The 15,482-nt window shown below is 47.8% G+C and overlaps 1 protein-coding gene across 1 annotated transcript in view; it reads right to left on the reverse strand.

The window, feature by feature from the left end:
- Window positions 1-10,463: 10,463 nt before the first annotated feature.
- Window positions 10,464-15,482, reverse strand: part of IL6R (interleukin 6 receptor) — a 44,681-nt gene continuing 39,662 nt past the window's right edge. The window contains exon 9 of the mRNA XM_084242409.1: window positions 10,464-10,765. Coding sequence (XP_084098535.1) covers window positions 10,519-10,765 — 247 coding nt within the window. The 3' untranslated portion in view covers window positions 10,464-10,518. The remainder of the gene's footprint in view (window positions 10,766-15,482) is intronic.

Here is a 15,482-nt window from a genome sequence, read left to right on the forward strand (position 1 = left end):
AATAAGAAAGAAAATAACAAATCACAACACAACTATTCTACTCTGAGAAACCTGGCTTCAGAGGGGACCAGGAGGGGCAGGGGAAGGTAGAAGGCACTAGAATGTGAGGTTGGGGGTTTTAGGTGAGGCATATAGTCAGAGAGCAGAGAAGTGAAGATGCACCCTTGAAAATGTGTATCATTGTATACATCTGGTAAATCAATTTCTTTCTAAGAGTTTTATTTGCAATCACTGTTAAAATAATGTATAAACAAGCCATGACTGAACCAGCGGACTGGATGGATCTTAACTTTTTTCCCCCAAGTCACCTGGGAGTCCTTCTGTCATGTTGCCCTTCCCATATTGCACAGTAACACCATGAACTCTTACTCTTCTGCCTCCTTGACCACCTTCCTGAGCTGAGAATGGTTGTCCCCATCCTCACCCCTGGCCCAGCAGCAGACCTGTGGCTTTGTTCTTTGATCTTTGTGGGTCTAGTACAGATGCCGCCAGCCCAGCCATGGTTGTTGATGCGTTAGTGTGTTCTGAAGCTTGAAATCTAATTTTTTTAAAAACCCTACTGGGTGATTTTGATATCCAGTTGTGGCTAGGACCGAGCACTGGAAGCTATGATTTAGAAATGCTCAAATAAATTCATTGGAATTTCTAAAAGAAGCTAGAGTGCTGGGTCCTTCCATAGCAAACTTTACAATTTCCTTGAACACTTACATAAATTGCCACCAGGTGGTACCGGTTCCTATTGTTTTTTTCTCTGTGTTTAACAGAAAAGGAAGTTTGCTTTGAGAAATATTCCCCTTACCACAAACCCTCCCACTCCCCAATATTTAGAGCAATGGTTTTCAGAATCCAGCTGAATACTGTCGAGAAGAACCCAGGGCTTAGGTGTTGCGTCTTGCATTCTGCCCTGTGAAAGACCAAGATGCCAGTAGTGAGAACAGACGATACACCCCAAGTATGCTGCTAAACAAACGCGTTTCACACCACATTATCTCATTTCAGTCCTTCACAGCTCAGTGAGCCAGGCAGTAGCCTGCTTTTCAGATGAGAACACCAGTACTTGGGACAATCAAATGACCTGTTCTGGGCCGCCTAGTGGCAGAGCCCAGACTGTGCCCAGTGACTTCCAGAGTGGCTCCTAGTGTCACAGCAGTTCCCACAGAGGGCATATACCTGGCCCTTCACATGTGAAGAGTATAATTGCTCCAACTAGGAGGAGGAGTAATAAGCCAGCTGCTTGGTTTTAGTTAGCAAGTGAAACGAAAATAATTCACAATCAACAAGAAATAAAAGAAACCCTGTTTGTTAAGGATGAATGGACGAAAGATAGTAAATACATTCAGGAGTTACTATTAAACCTTAAAAAGGAAGGAAATGTTAACACATTATATGGATGAACCTCAAAGACACTGTGCTAAGTGAAATAAGCCAGTCACAAAAAAGACAATGATTCCACTGATATGAGGTACCCCAAGTAAAGCTCCAGTAGACAGAAGTAGAACAGGGGCTGCCAGGGCCTGGGGCAGGGGCGTGGGGAGTTTAACAACTAGTTCGGTTTGGTGAGATGGAAACCTAGAGGTTGTTCATACAACAGTGTACTTAACACTGCTGTCGGGGGCAGGAGGGGGACAGAGCAGGTTTTCTATGATCCAGCAGACGGGGTAAAGGAGGAGTCCTGGAGCCCTCAGTGGCTTTTTAGGCTTTTACTGGGATTTACCAGGTACACAGCAGGCAGGGGTGCTGGGGGGCCGGGAGGCTGGCAGTCCTCCCAGCCCCCAGCAAGTCTTCACTCTATCTGGGCTCTCAGGCCTTCTCTCGTGCCCTTTTCTCTGCTGTTTCGTTCGTTCTGCTCTCCTCGTGGTTCTGCTCCGCTGCTCCTGCTGGCGTCCCCCTGACGCTGCCCTTATAAGCCCAGTCTCAGCCCAGGTGAATCCCATCTACCTAGGCCCACACCCCACTCCAGGTGCCCGCCATCAGGCATGCATTCAGGACCACAGAGTTCCATCATCTATCCAGATGGTGGGAGGGCAGAAAAGCCTGATAATTTTTTACCTTTCCCTACAACTACTGAACTGTACACTGAGCAATGATTAAGGTGTCAACATTTGTATTGTTTCTTTGATCACAATGGAAAAAAGAAAAACAATGTCCTCTTACAGTGAAAATGCATGTAGCAGATTGGACCGCCAGGCTGCCCCGTGTGACCAGTGCTTCTCCGCCATAGGTGAGTCATATGGGCCTGGGCAGGGAGTCTGGCCTGGGCCGATGCCTCTGTCCCCATTGCATCACGGCCCTGTGCGGGTCTGCCAGCCTCATCCGTGGCCTCACCTACACTTCCCTTGCTAAAGTCCTGCAGACTTAAGTGCTGACAACTTGTGATGAAATACCGAGGAGACTCGCTCTGAAACATGCATTATCATTTCCAAAATCCACAGGTAGCACCAGCGCGGCTGCCCCCACATTGTGAATCATGTAGCAGCTTGATTCAAACCTAAAATGCTTCCTATAGGACATGTTTCTTTAATGATTCATACTGCCTTCTGATTCATGTGCATAAATACACAGTATTACTCATTTGATTAATTGAAAGAACAATATATATTACTCAATGTGCATATAAAAGTCAATTATCAAGGTATCATCCAATGTGCTGTTAATGAAAACCAGGGTTATTAAAGGATAGTAAAGAAAGATGTGCTTATATTCATTTTGGACTTTTTTTTTAATGAAGTGTCATTGTTTTACATCCTTGTTAATATTTTGACAGTAGGATTTCTTCCCTCAGGTGTGGTCATGGTAGCTGTCCCACCAGCAAAGTCCTCATAGTCCTCCACCATTTGGACCTTTTTAAATAGTAGTTTCACATGAAACATTCCCCCCCACCAAATCCTTACATTTTAAATGGAGAATAGCGAGGCTTTTTTAAAAAAAAAAAAAAAAAAAAGACTTATTTATTCATGCATACAAGAACTGGGGTACAGACCAAAGGTGTGGGGTTGGGGGAGAGGATTCACCAGAGACAGAGCAGGGGAACAGAACAGGCAGACTGACTGAAATACACTGCTGAGGGGAGCAGCGGGTGAGACAGGAGAGGTCTGCTGCGCCATGTGGGTAGCTCCCTGGCTGGGGACAGCTTCATAATACCGAGACTTAACCCCTTGCACCACCAGGGAGGCCCTATCAAATCTTTTTAAAGATTAATACAAAGAACCAGTCTGTACCCATCAACCAGTTCCAACAGTACTGGCTCATGGCCAATTTTGTTTTATCTACAATCCCCACTTACTTCTTGCACTTTACAATAACATTTTTTCCATACATGGCTGAACAGTTCCAAAATAAAGGGATGATAGCTATTTAATGAAAAACTTTCTTTAATTGTAGAAACAGCCATGCTCTTGAAAAGAAATTTTAAACACGCATAAAAGAAAACAGTAGCAAATGGTCTTTAGTGATTTTTCTAACGATGTTAGAATATCACAAAATTGCTCAATATGGTGGCTTTCCAAGGCAATCCCCCACCCCTCCCAGCCCCAGACCGCCCCCTCGCCTCCAGCAGCCGCCTGCTCCCAGGCCCTCTGCCAGGAGCCAGCAGTCCCTCTCCCCGGAACTCTGCTCCCTCATCTTCACTCTCCACAGCCACATTTCCATCCCTTCCTTCCTTCCTTCCCTAACTCCCTCAAGCAGATTAGTCACCAGCTCCCAGAAACAGCATTTAATCCTTAATTATGCAGCTCCCTAGGGGCACGCCAACTCCTTGGGGAAGGAATTGGTTCTTCTTACAGCCCTGAAGTTGGCACAGCAATTCACTGCCCAGAAAGAACCATGACTTACTGTGTGGTGACCACTCATCCTTTCAAAGGGAGTGGACTTAATAAGGCTTCCATTCTAAAATAACGCACTAGTCGAGGATTTCAAGGAAGTTTAACGAAGTGCATACCAAGGAAGTAGCAAGAGAAAACCAGGTCATTTGGCCAGAGTTGACCGGTATGGCCAGTATACATGGCAGGAAGAGTGGTTGATTGGGCTTCTGATCAAGGATCAGAGCATAAGGAACTAATTGCTGTTTCCCTTTGCAACCATCTTCTCAGACACCCTTCTGTTTGATGAGCAGCATGGGTTCTGGCTGCCCCAAGGCCACCCATGGCAACCCCCAGGACTTGGTTCCAGACCACACACTGACAGGCATGACAAAGCAGATGAGAAACTCAGATCCATTTCCCCTCAGGATGTGTGGCCCACTCCCGCCCCCTCCACTCCCTTCCCCGAGCGGAGCATAAGGGCACCTGGCCTGGGAAAGGAGTAAGGAAAGAGAGGCCCATCCAGTGGCTGGGGCCCTGAACCACACCTCGAAGATGAAGAACACCAGTTTTGGAGTCAGGCAGACCAAGGTTTGGGGTCTCCATTAACTAACTTGGGCGTCTTGACCACTAGCTTCACCAATGTGAACCTCAGGTGCCTCATCTGTAAACAGGTGAAAACGCTTACCTTATCGCGTCAGTAGGATGAGGAAGAACATCCTGTTTGTAAAGCACATGGGGCAGGGTCCATAAATGGTAACCATTTGGTAATTTTTATAGACCGTCCTTGCCAAAAATGGATAACGGACTTCAAGATTCACTGAGATGAGGTTCTTGCTGCCCACAGAGTGTCTTCCCAGCAATGCCCAAAATAACTTGTGACTGCAGATTCTGTGCTCCAGGCCTGCGGCCTCTAGCAACAGAGCCCCTCAAAGCTAGCTGCAGAGCAGAAGAGCCTGTGTGACCTACACTCAGACAGACCCCCTGCTGCTGTGCCTCCGAGGCTCTGGGGTGGGAGCCTGGGCTTCTCCTGACCCCCAGACTGATTCACTGAAATGTGCCCCTGGCACACAGTTGCCATCACAGCCCATGGCACCCCCAGGATCAGCACCACCTTCCCCAGAGCCACCTGGGGAGTTTATTCTACTTTCTGGGGTCCACGTCAGATGGAACTGAATCCTCACTGACTATGGGGATCCCCTCGTGTGGTGCGGTTCACCAAGGGCAGGCGTATGTTTGGTGCCTCCTCCCCTTCTGTTGCCAGGCAGACTCCAGGATGTCCCACTAACTCCGCTCATCCTTCTCAAACCTTCATTGCATAGCACTCACATTTCAGAACCAAAGTAGAACACAACTGTCCTCCCAGTAAATTTCATTCTTTAAAAACTCATAATGAACTAGTAAAATGCAGTGTCCCAGTAGGCAGCAGGCTATTTTTCTTTGTGGACATTGGGCAGCTTTACCAAAGTGATTTAAAGTTATCTTAGAAGAAACATCCTTAAGGGCACATGGCATCCAGTATATGAGAGTTTCATGATTTTACTGATGTGCTTCATTTTATTCCTATCTTGGATTGTCCCTTAAAGTTGTCGGTATGATACAGAACATGGCTGGGGTGTTTTGTATTGTTTTCTAAGTGACCTACATCTGCAGAGGACAGGCTAGGTTTGGTCTGCATTTGAAGGATGGTGCCAAGTCCCTGTCATTGATGAAGCTCCTTTAAGCGACAAGTGGCGCAGCAGCCTACCGGGCCACCTCGCCTGAGGGGCAGTCCCAGCCCCAGCCAGCCCCTGCGGGCAGCGGGCAGCATGCTGCTGGCGGTTAATGTCCTTCAGCCAATTGCCTGTGCTAGCGCAGGATGCAAACACAGTGGGAAATGGAGAAAGCTTTGGTCTCCTCATGCCTCAATAAATAGGGAAAACGCTTTCTTAAGTGGCTGTTCCAGTAACTGAATGTTCCTTGCCTTCCTCTACATGAATCACCATCTGCTCTCCCAAACTCTTCCAGAGAGAGCATGGTAACCATGTCATCCTAACAGTGATGCTGTGGAGAAGAGGGCGGCACCAGTTCCTCTTCCCATTTCCAGGCCCACTCCTGAGCCCCTCCGCCCGGCCCACACAGCTGAGCCACCGCGGGACATCTGTTTCCCGTGTCTCTTTCAGTAAGACAGGGCCCAATCTCAAGAGATCCCTACGTCTCAAAGGAGATGTGCTTCCCATAGGTGGGACCTGGGGCTTTCCTTTGATTGTCTAGATGTGGGGTGTTCACACTTCAACTCTCACTCTGTGTTGCACAATCCAGGCTTCCCTGCGGTTTCCTTCTCCCAGCCCTGAACTGTTTACACAGCAGCCCTTATCTCCAAAGCATCCCCACCACGGCATCCCCCTGTTCGGAAGACATGGGATGGCTGTGTCCCAAGTGTTTGCTACCTAAGACCCTTCACACTAGGGGACAGGTTTGGCTTGACAGTCAAGGGTACAGGGTCCCCTTTGTGACACTGTTAACAGTCCCCTCTCCGATAAACAGTCTCCTGCTGAGCCCTTCCTCCCTCTTCCTTCCCCATGGGCGCATCACCTGGTAATGATGCGTGGCAGCAGCCATGCCCCTTGTGGGAACCCCAGGACTCATTTTGGGAAGTACTTTCAAAACTAAAGTCTTGAGAAATTGCTTCTTATTTCTTGAATTTCTCCAATTTTCTTCCCCAGAGGTCATTTAACCCTACATTAAGGGAAATTTCATCCCAAAATTAAATTTTAAACCCATCTTATTTTTTTAAAAGATTTATTTATTTCTGCATACAAGAACTGGGGTACAGGCCAGAGGTGCAGGGGGGTGAGAGGATTCACCAGAGACAGAGTGGGGAACAGAACAGGCAGACTGACTGAAATACACTGCTGAGGGGAGCAGCAGGCGAGACAGGAGAGGTCTGCTGCGCCATGTGGGTAGCTCCTGGCCGGGAATTGAACTCGTGCTGCAGTGGCTGCAGATAGCTTCATAGTTTGTGTCTTAACCCCTTGCACCACCAGGGAGGCCCCTAAACCCATCTTTTTAAAAACCCATCTTTCGTCACTCCTTTCCCCTCATTAGTCACAAGTCTTCCTTTAAATAACCCAGATGCCCAAAGTACGATTACATCTCAAACATATTTTTAGAAATTATTTATTTCAAACATTTACAAATTTCAGTTTAAATGCAAAAAATAGCTGGTAAAAAGAAAAAAAAAAAACATTGAAAAACATACTGACCCTTTGCCCCACATACAGACATCAGCCTTTAGCATTTGCTTTAAGGTAATCAGGTAAAAAAAATAATAACAAAACTTAAAACTATTATTTCTCTAAAAAAATGTAAAGTTGAGGTATTCTATTTAACAGATGTGTGATCTCCATCCAAATATGGTTTCTCTATTAATTAACAGTCTTGCTACACGCTGTTCCAATCCTCCCTTCTAAAGTAGATCTTGGCTTGAGCATATGTTCCTAAAACTGACAACATTCCTTAATAATCATTAAGGTTGCCATAGGAACTCACCAGCGCTGGCACCAGGCCACCCCTAGGACAAGATGCTGGAAGGACCTTCAGGGGACGTTCAAACGCATTTGGCACAGAACTTGAGCCAGCTGGCCCTGTCCTTCCTGTCACAGCCCAACTGCCGGCTGTTATGTGGGAAAGCCGGGTTCGGGGTTCAAGCTCCAAGGACCATCGGTTGCCCCATCTTCTCCAAATGAAGATAAATTTCCCATCAATTCCAGATAGTGCTCGGTGCCAGACTCCTCCCCAACTAGGTCAACCTTCAGTGCCTCCGAAGAGGTGATATTACTCAGCATCAAAGTGTCCTGGCAAAACATTGCTGAACATTCTGCAGGACCCTCCAAGCACGAACACTGCCAGCCTGCACCACCAGACTCTGCTCACCACCAGGTAGTTTCCTTACCCTGTTTCAGCAACAGAGTCCACAGCTTATAATGGTGTTCCTTCCCCTGGGACAGCAGGGAAACTGTGGGGGACCCAGTGTGAGTCCAGAGTCCCACAAAGAAAGCACATTTGTAAAGAAACCTGGCAAAGGCAAGTCCCCACCAGAGGAAAGAGCTCTCAGAGTTACCCACATCTCTGTAGACACATTCAGTGCTCCCCTCTGGACATTTTACAAAAAGGTTTCATTAATGCTACAAAAATTAATGATGATTTTCATGTAAACCATGAACCAGCATATTTTCAACTTTTCCCTCCCAGCAGGATAAGTTGTCGTGTTTAATATAAATTGTCACTGTCCCAACATTTTACAGCTGGCTGTGCAACAGCTGTTTGGTGAGTAACATCACTGCTGAAGATAACTGGGCAGCGGGTGCTGCAGAAACAGGGAAAATGAGCTGGGATCATCTGCTGACCGTAGGTTCGGGGACAGAAAAGGGTGGAGGGTGGAGCCCTGTGTGCACTGGGCAAGCCCTTCCACCCAGAGGAGACAGCTCCTCTTCCTACATTTACACAAGCTTATAAAAAAAACCAAGGGGAAAAAACCCTCCTCGATGTATAAAAAAGACAAAGCAGTTTCGTTACAATAATAATGAAAGCAACAACAATTTGAAGATCAAAGCTGCCTGGTTCTCAGCAATAATGAGCTATCTGCACCTCACATCTCCCACCAGCAGGCCCTGCCTGGCTTTGGTGATAGCACATGTGGGTAAAGCTTGGGAAGGGTTGAAGAACCGTGGGCAGGCTCCCCCTTCCTCATGCACATTCTCATTTTCAATATTTCCCTTGAACAGCATTTTTCACTGTTCTCCATCAAAGAAACTTTAGAGAAACAAAACAAAACACACACACAAACCCACCTGCCTGACTTTTGTCAGCACAGGGTGGGTTATCTAAAGCAGCAACAGGGTCTGAAATTGACAAAGTCAGCGATGAAAGTCACTCCTCGCCCAAGTCACAGTGCGAACCTGACCAGATACAGCGGGCGCTGCGGCTGTCCTGAAGGGCTGTCGGATGCGCCCCGGGCTTTGTGGCTGGCGGATCTTTACCCCTTGGTTACTCGACAGATTTTAATCACAGCTTCATTCGGAGACGCATGATCTCGAGGGTATTTGTCTGGGTAACCAGTAATATCACTGAGTTTCTTTTCCCACGAAGCGCGCGGCGGTGGGGAGGTGGGGAGCAGCGGCGCGACCACTAGACGCTCAGCAGGCCCTTTGCTAGGGGCCGACCTGAATCCAATTCGAGGAACTCAATAGAAAGAGGAAGGCACCAAGGTCGGGACTTTTGAAAAAGAGCCTGCTTTTGATAACGGAGGGTTCGTGGCTTCCAGGGGTGGGGGTTTCCAGCGGACCCTGCCTGCTCGCCGTGGGAGGCTTCCCAGCACCCCAGGGAGCACACCCGCTTCCTTCACCGCCTCCCGGGGCGCGTGACAAGCCGCTTTTCCCCTAAATCATCCAGGAGGCTGACGCTTTTTTCAGTTCTTAAGACTAAAAAAAAATTTAGAATGAAACCAGTCTCTTCTCTAAAGGGGAAAATATTTTTTTCTCCTCCTCCTTTTTCACTTGACTCAATTTTGTGCTAAACAAAGTTATTTGCGCTCTTCCCCGGGTTATTTATATACTGGCACTCAGCTAATACTGGATCTTCCACCCTCTCAAGAAAAAACAGCAGTTTCTTCAAAACCGAATTAAAATACATTCTTGCCGGGTTCTTTTGTCTTTTCACATAAATATTATCTTCCCTGGTTACTCAGGCTCAGCTGAAAGCAAAATAAACAAAGCTGGAGTAAAAGAGTTTGATCTCACCAAAGGCAGAAGTCCCCCTCTAATGTGGCTTCTCCTTTTAGGGGGCAGGAGGGAGAACAGAGAATGTTGGTTTCCAGAGGCTGCGGTCCCCTCAGTCTAGCCCCCATGGTCCAGTCCCCCTCGGTTGTGTTACTGCAGGGGACCATAGAGCCCCTCTACCGCCTCCCCACTCTCCTGCCTCTGCTGCTTCTCTCCTCCTGAAGTCCTGGGATCCAAAGAAAGAATTCCCGCCAGCACAGCTGCTTCTGGATTCAGCAAGTGCCTAGGACTGTCATTCACATTTAGCTAATGCTAATGAGGAACTAATTATAATTCCATTTCAAACCATCAGGCCCTGAGATACCATTCCCCATCACCTCTCAGCTGTGTGGGGAAGACGGGGGAGAGCTTCCCCCAGCCTCAGAGGTTCATGAAAAGCCACTGTCAGGCCTTGAGAAACTGGATGCCAAGGCACTTAGGTTTCAACCAGAAAACAAAACTGAGCAGTGGGCCAGGGGATAGGCAACTGAGGGATCCTTGGCTGGAAATCCATCCCGCTGCCCAAGGGCACAGTCTGTGGAACTGTGTCTGGTCTGTGGGTGGCCAGCAGCTTGTCCCACCAAGCCCGGGCTCTCCAACGCCCGCACAGCAGCTGGACTCCGCCCGTTCGAGTGTCCAGCAGGGTGTTGACACGACTGTCTCCACAGGGTCGAGGCCACCCTCACCTGTAAGCTGCTCATTTGGGAAAGGCTGGTTTTAAAACTCAAGTACCTCTTCCTTCTGAACAGACAAACCCGTATTCACCAGGGCAGAGCTTTCTGTACAATGATGCTGGAGGCTCCAGGCCCCTGAGATGAGCTGGAATGGCAGTAAATAAGAAGCATCTTTTACTAAACCAGTCTGTGCTTCACTGGCCACAGTTCAGCAGGCCTGCACCCCCGCCTGCCAGGGCCACCGGTGAGCTATTTGGGGAAGAAGTAGTCTCTGTTGCTGATGTCATAAGGGCTCCGCAGACCCCCCTCATCTGGGCGGCCGTGCTTCGACATGCTGTCAATCCCAGAGCCGCTGGGTGACACAGGTGGAGAGATGAGGGGAGCCAGCACTGGGGTGGGCTTGGGTCTCTCGGTGACCAGCTGTCTCAGAGAGTACTGCGGGTGCATGTTCGTCTTGCCTTCCTTCAGCGCCTGCAGCTTCCATGTCTTCCTGAACCTTCACACAAACACACAAAGACAAACCACACAGATGTTTAGTTCCCCTGTGCTGTACTGGCAGCTGGCTGCCCTGGGGGCCTGCCACGCCTGGGCTTCAGCTTAAAAGAATGATAACTATACCTTCAGCTTAAAAAAAATGATAACTATTCCATCAGCTGTTTTTCTGTCACAGGAATGACGCAATATTCTGAAGAGTTGGGGGTTTCAAAAACACTCCAAGAGAATAGGTCTGTATTGTCCATGCAGTTGACAAATGGGGAAACTGAGGGACTCGTGGGCATGAATGCTCCCTTATGGAATCAAGAATTTAATTTGTCCTCTTCTAGAGACTGCCTATTGGTACCAGGCCCAAAACCCTTTACACAGAGAGAGAGACAGAGACAGAGACAGATAGACAGAATTCTTTTAGCAGGGAAGCAAAATGGGCCTCAGAAGTAAAATTTAGTCTGGCAGGAGCAGATAATCCACAACTCCCTTTCACAGCAGGGAAGGGCTGCTTCCTCTCTCAACAGCTCTCCTCTTGCTTCCAATATTCTCTCTCTCTACCTCTGGGCCCACTCCCACCATGCTGGTGAGTTCTCACAGACTCAACCATGGGTACCACTTGGGCACAAGTGACTCATCTGACAGGAAAGTCAATGTTAAACAGGAAGGAGATAGACATCTCTCTGATCACAGCTTCGTTCACACTGCTGAGAACCGGGCCCAAAGCCAGGGCTCAGTAACTGAGAAAAGTCACTTGACAGCCCAAAGTCAGATGGGAAGGTGATAGTGATCTTCAAAGGTACAGTCAGGTCTCCTTCCTGAGGGGCCCTCTGTACCGGGGTGCCAGGGCCCCAGCTCCTCTCCTTCCTCCTGCTTCCCACCTTGATGCCTGAAAACCCCCAGGTGGGAGCTAGGTGGTCTCCCTCAATGCCACCAAATGACAGCTACTCCAGGAAGGGTTGGGAGGGAGGAGGGGAAACCAATGTCAAAAACAAGGATTGGGGATTTTCCTTAGGTTTCTTTTTATATCGACAGGCTATTCCTGTCCTTGTTATGATAAGTAATTGATAGTTGGCTCTAAATCCATATTGGCTCTTAGCCTGTTATGCAAATGGAATAAACAATCTTCACAATGGTATTTAAGGCTTTACCACTTAGGCACCACACAGGAAGGGTGCACAGTAGGGTTCCTTACTGGGTCCTGGTAGAATCCTCTCCCTCCTCCCTTCTGCTCCTTCCACACTCCTCCCAGTGAGAGTACTCAAGAGACAGGCATTACACTCTGGCCTTCAAAATATTCAGGCCCTCTGACCCAGGAATTCCACTTCTGGAATTATAACCAAAGATAGCATAGCTAAGGAAAAAACTTTGCATACAAAGATGTTCAACACAGTGTTGTTTATAAAATCAGAAACCAAACTAGATACCCAATAATAGGAGGATGGCTAATGAACTTTGGTATATCTGCCTAATGGAGGAGTCTGCAGCTAAGGAAAGTGAGGTTTACAAAGAATTTATAATAATCTGGAAAAAAAGGTTTATAATGAACACTAAATCTAAAAGGTTCAGAGTTGTAGACAGAGTAATCATGGTTATGTAGAAACAAGCAAGAAACTATACAGAGGAAAAACACTTGGTGGAAATTCATCAAGACAGAAAGTATTCTTGATCTGGGTGGCACTGCACAGGAGTGTTGCTCTGTGGAATCCAGGGACTGGGCCCCATTGAAAGTGTGGTTCTTGGTTTTTGCTGATGTTAGTCACATTTACATTTTATAAATTAACAGTGGTCGTCTTAGATATGTATGATTTTTTTCTTCTTTCTAATTGTCAGTATTTAGCAAATAGCTAGCATTTAGCAAATAATCACATATTACATAGTTTAAGTCTCTATTGGGGTTAGTTAACCAATATGGAAAAGTCTCTGCCCTCAGTTTCTTTTAAAGCAACTAGAAATACTTTGAGGGGGTGGATGAGACCTTTCATAAGAGTCACTAAGCTCATGGGATCTTGGAAATCAGCCAGCCTGGGGTGTCCACACCTGGCACTGCCCTGCCCAGGGTGGGGTCTGAACAGGGCCTGGGGGTGGGAGAAGGTGCGGGCAGGTAGAAAGGAGGAGCAGCTAAGCCGCAGACTTCATTCACACTTCAGCCTCCACCTTCCATCTAATTTACATATTTAGGCTTCATAATATTTCATTTAAAGAAAATGCAGCTGGTGAGGCAGGTGTTAAAGTCTCAGTTCTATCAAGCTATCACCAGCCACTGCGACACGAGTTCAATCCCTGGAGAGGGAGCTGACCCACATGGCACAGCAGACCTCTCCTGTCTTGCCCGCTGCTCCCCTCAGCAGTGTATTCAGTAGATCTGCCTGTTCTGTTCCCCACCTCTGTCTCTGGTGAATCCTCTCACCCTTCACACTTCTGGCCTGCACCCCAGTTTTGTGTGTATAAATAAATAAACCTTTAAAAAGAAAGAAAGAAAATGCAGCTAAAAAAACATTCATAATAACCCTCACTCTTAAAAAAAAAAGATGTGGAAGCCAAGATGTAGTGAAAGGTAGTGCCCCAGCACCAACACTAAAACCACAGAGGCCACCCACTGCCCCAGCTACTGTTGTGGCCCAGGACACCATGGAGGTGGCAGAGTCTGCGGTTACTAAAATGCTGGAATGAGACAAGACCTGCAATATTTCTACAGAGCAGTACTTTTTTCCTGCTCTGAGAATCTTATTTTCCCAGTGCCCAATGGCATAAAATAGAAAGAACAGGAGGGCCATGGTGGCAGACAGGTAGAATTGACTCCCTGTGAGTTATGACATGCACTTCAGAAGAAGACACACCTTTTTCAATGGCACATTTACATTTTTAAAATGATCTCTGATACTACAAGGAAAATGTTTAGGAGAATACTATGCTTGGTTTGAGACACAAAATAAAGGTATTAAAGAGAAAAATATGCTATCATGGACTGGCCAGATTTATTACAAACTGCCTCTCACATCCTGCCTGTTGTCAAGTGCCATCCCAACCCATTTTGGTTCAGCCTTGTCATGAGGGACTTAGGGAGTAAAGGGATTTTTCATCACTTGGAGTAACTGGCTTCTTTTCAAGTAAATTTGCCCAATACAGGCGATTATGAAGGCTCACTAGGCTAGGAAATAAATTACTAATAGGCTCTCAGCACAAGGCGCTTGCCCTGTCAGTGCTTCCGGGACTCTGGTTGTTTAGCAACCAGTTATTGTCCACGTGCTACCCACTCCGTAGCTAACTAGGTCTGTGATGAACACACTGGCCAGCTCCCTACCTAATGCGTCTCTGTTCGTGGTTAACAGAACACCGAGGTGGCACTGCTTGTTAGTGGTGCCATTGGCCAATGGTGGACTGACAGGACCGACAGGCCCACCTCAGCTGACAGTAGGCCAGCATAGTGGGTGGGGCTTCTCAGGACATGGGTTCTACTCCTTGCTCTGCTATTAACAAGTTGCAGGTCCTTAGGCAAGTCATCTCACCTCTAGAGGTTGTTTGCTCATTTGTGACATTCTAAATTTGACTAAAGAGCATGAGCTTTAAGGTTACAAACTGTAACCTTAAACTGTAACCATCCCATTCAGCTTTAATTTCCTCATCTGATAAGTGGAAATCATGGTATTTAGTCTATATGATCTGTGGGGGGTTATGAGAAAGGCCTGTTGAAATCTTATTGATGTAGACTAGAACACAGAAGGTGAGGCAAGGCATCCCTCAGAAGTTAGTAGCTAGAGGCCTGAATGCTAATATGGTCCCTACTGACCCAAAGACATAAAGATAGTGAGTTCTTGCTCCTGCACTTGTTAGGAACCTTATCTGATGCCTTTTGGACATCTTGCTCACAACTTGATTGCAAAATCAAAGTGAGCACAGCTTGAGCTGTCATCTAGCTAATCTTGCAATGCAGATCAATTTGGCAGTCAAGCTAGTTCAGGGTCACTGTGAAGATCCACTGGGCTCACCAAGAAGCAGGCGAGTGGTGGGAAGCCCCCTCCAGATACAGCTGTGCTCTCTCCCAGGGTTCTCTGCAGCCCACCCCGTCTCTGACTCAAGGCCATCGCACTCCATGGCCAAAGGCCTGGGAGAAGCAGACTCCAGAGCCTGGGGGATTGGTGGCCCTCCCCACCCCGTGTCATCAGGGGGTCATGGGGAAAAGAGATAGGTTATGAGAAAGGTCTGTTGACGTCCAATTGATGTAGGCTAGAACACTGAAGGTGAGGCAAGGCAGCCCTTAGAAAGCAGTAGCTAGGGGCCTGAAAGCTATTATGGCCCCTATTGACCCAAAGGCAGGCAGGGCCTGCCTTGCCTTCAGCTTTCAGTGTGGTCTTGGCGACACCTTGTCTGGTGTTGCTCATCACCTGACTAGAAAGGCAGCCTCAAGGTCCCAGGTCCCCACAGGTGGCTGTAGACCGGGTTACAGTGTATGAGGCCAATGAGACTTGTGGCTGCCCCGCCTCGTCTGTCTGTCGTCCACACTCCCCTCTGTCCAGGTAGCTGGTACATTCAGGCAGGAATATTTAAAGACCCCTTGGGGGCAGTCTGCAGTTGGGCCCACGGGGAGCCTGAGAACACAGTCTCTCCCCGCCCAGGCCCCAGACGCCTGCCCCACCATCCTGGCACCACCAGTCCCATGGCTGTCGGGCGGGGCCCCCCCCAAAGTCCGTGTTGGCCTTGGGGCTGTGCGCCTGCCCCATGCCCTCGGA

This window comes from Talpa europaea (genome assembly GCF_964194135.1).
Source record: "Talpa europaea genome assembly, chromosome: 9".
NCBI classification, from domain to species: Eukaryota; Metazoa; Chordata; class Mammalia; order Eulipotyphla; family Talpidae; genus Talpa; species Talpa europaea.